Consider the following 1,461-nt stretch of genomic DNA (forward strand, 5'->3'; position numbering starts at 1 on the left):
AGAAAGCGCATACAGAAAGAACATATAGATGGGTGAAGTAATGCCTTTGTGAATACTTTTTCGTTTGAGGTGTTTATGCAGAGGAGCCTGATGAGCATGGTTGCATTGGCAGAGGCAGTTGGGTCTGGGGGAAAGAGCCAATATATGGGCTCTGCATTAGGTTGGCGATTGGAGAATTGTCAGGCCCAGCAGTGTAAGTCCAACCTAGATGGTATTTGCATTGGCCAAGCCACAGGGCATTGCAGCACTTGTACTCACCATTATCAACACTGTCACGGTTCTGGCATATAAATCTCCTGTGCAGGTGGTTCGTCAGCCTTGGCAGGCAGAATTTAGTGCGGGGACCATTACAATCCCAATGACGACATGGATGTGGACAATGTGAAAGAATGAGGATGCGGAGGCTTCCACGATAATTGCTGCAGCACGCCTGTGGGCGCAAAGCCCTATCTAGGTATGGTGCTATTCAGTGTGCCTGATCACCAGCTATGTGAAACCTTCCTTTATCACCATCACCACCATCACTGTCGTCTGTACCGGTAGTACGCAGCAGTGTTCCCAGAGGGCATCAATCTTTTTCAAGGATGCTCGTGGGCAGTGATCCGGGGAGCTGCCTCGCTCTTATCAAATGATGCTGTTCTGGGCTGGGCTAAGGGGTGCGGTTGGCAGATAATGTGCAAGAAATGAAGGAACATGCACATCGTGTAGCCATTGGTAGATTGTTTTTGCGGTTGTCAAAACTGGGAACTGAATGTTGTATTTGGACTCCGCCTCGTTGTAGTTTAGCCTGTAGGGAGAATAAAGGTGAAATTAAAGAAAGGGGTTTGCATGCATACACCAGAACAGAAAAGATTGGGGAGTACCATTACTGTGACACACACTGTATGATTGAAAGTGGAAAGTCAATCAAATACAAACAGATGTCAAGGCGTCCGATGCAGCCATGTACTACTAGTATGTAGTATCTAACTTCAATTCAGTGCTTCTCTACAAAATAGCATCAGCAAATTATTTTCATGCATCCCCTCAGAGACTGGCACACCCTCACCTTCAGCTAAAATTTCTAGACACTGCTGATTATTGTACTCTTTGCCCCAGTACTTCTCCCACACACAAGGCAGCTGGTTGGGTGTCACAATCGCAACGCCTCTTTGCAAAAATGAAGGGTTGGTATCATGAGGATCCAGGTCTTGAAGGCTTGTACCATGCACATCTGCAGGCCTCCAAATGACAAGACTGTTTGCTGCGGCCTGTATGTGAATCCCATATGTTCTGATATAAAAGTGCCCCCCTGCATCAGAGGGGTGATCTCTTCTGACTGTCCAGGCAAATGCATATGTGTGGGGTTGATACTCCACATGTGTAGAACTGAAACATTTAGTAAGTATATCCCATCAAATAAGAATTTACAGAAGTGCACCTTGAATAACTTTGACCAAAGACACCAGATGGTGGAGCCAT

General features: G+C 46.2%; 1 protein-coding gene across 1 annotated transcript; it reads right to left on the reverse strand.

The window, feature by feature from the left end:
• Nucleotides 1–624: 624 nt before the first annotated feature.
• On the reverse strand, nt 625–1,461 carry LACBIDRAFT_327694 (uncharacterized protein; the record flags this gene model as incomplete). The annotated part of the gene is made up of 4 exons (XM_001881664.1): nt 625–787; nt 882–948; nt 1,049–1,368; nt 1,421–1,461. 4 exons carry the CDS (start codon nt 1,459–1,461, stop codon nt 625–627), a joined length of 591 nt encoding a protein of 196 aa, XP_001881699.1.

This window comes from Laccaria bicolor, genomic scaffold, assembly GCF_000143565.1.
Source record: "Laccaria bicolor S238N-H82 LACBIscaffold_13 genomic scaffold, whole genome shotgun sequence".
NCBI classification, from domain to species: domain Eukaryota; kingdom Fungi; phylum Basidiomycota; class Agaricomycetes; order Agaricales; family Hydnangiaceae; genus Laccaria; species Laccaria bicolor.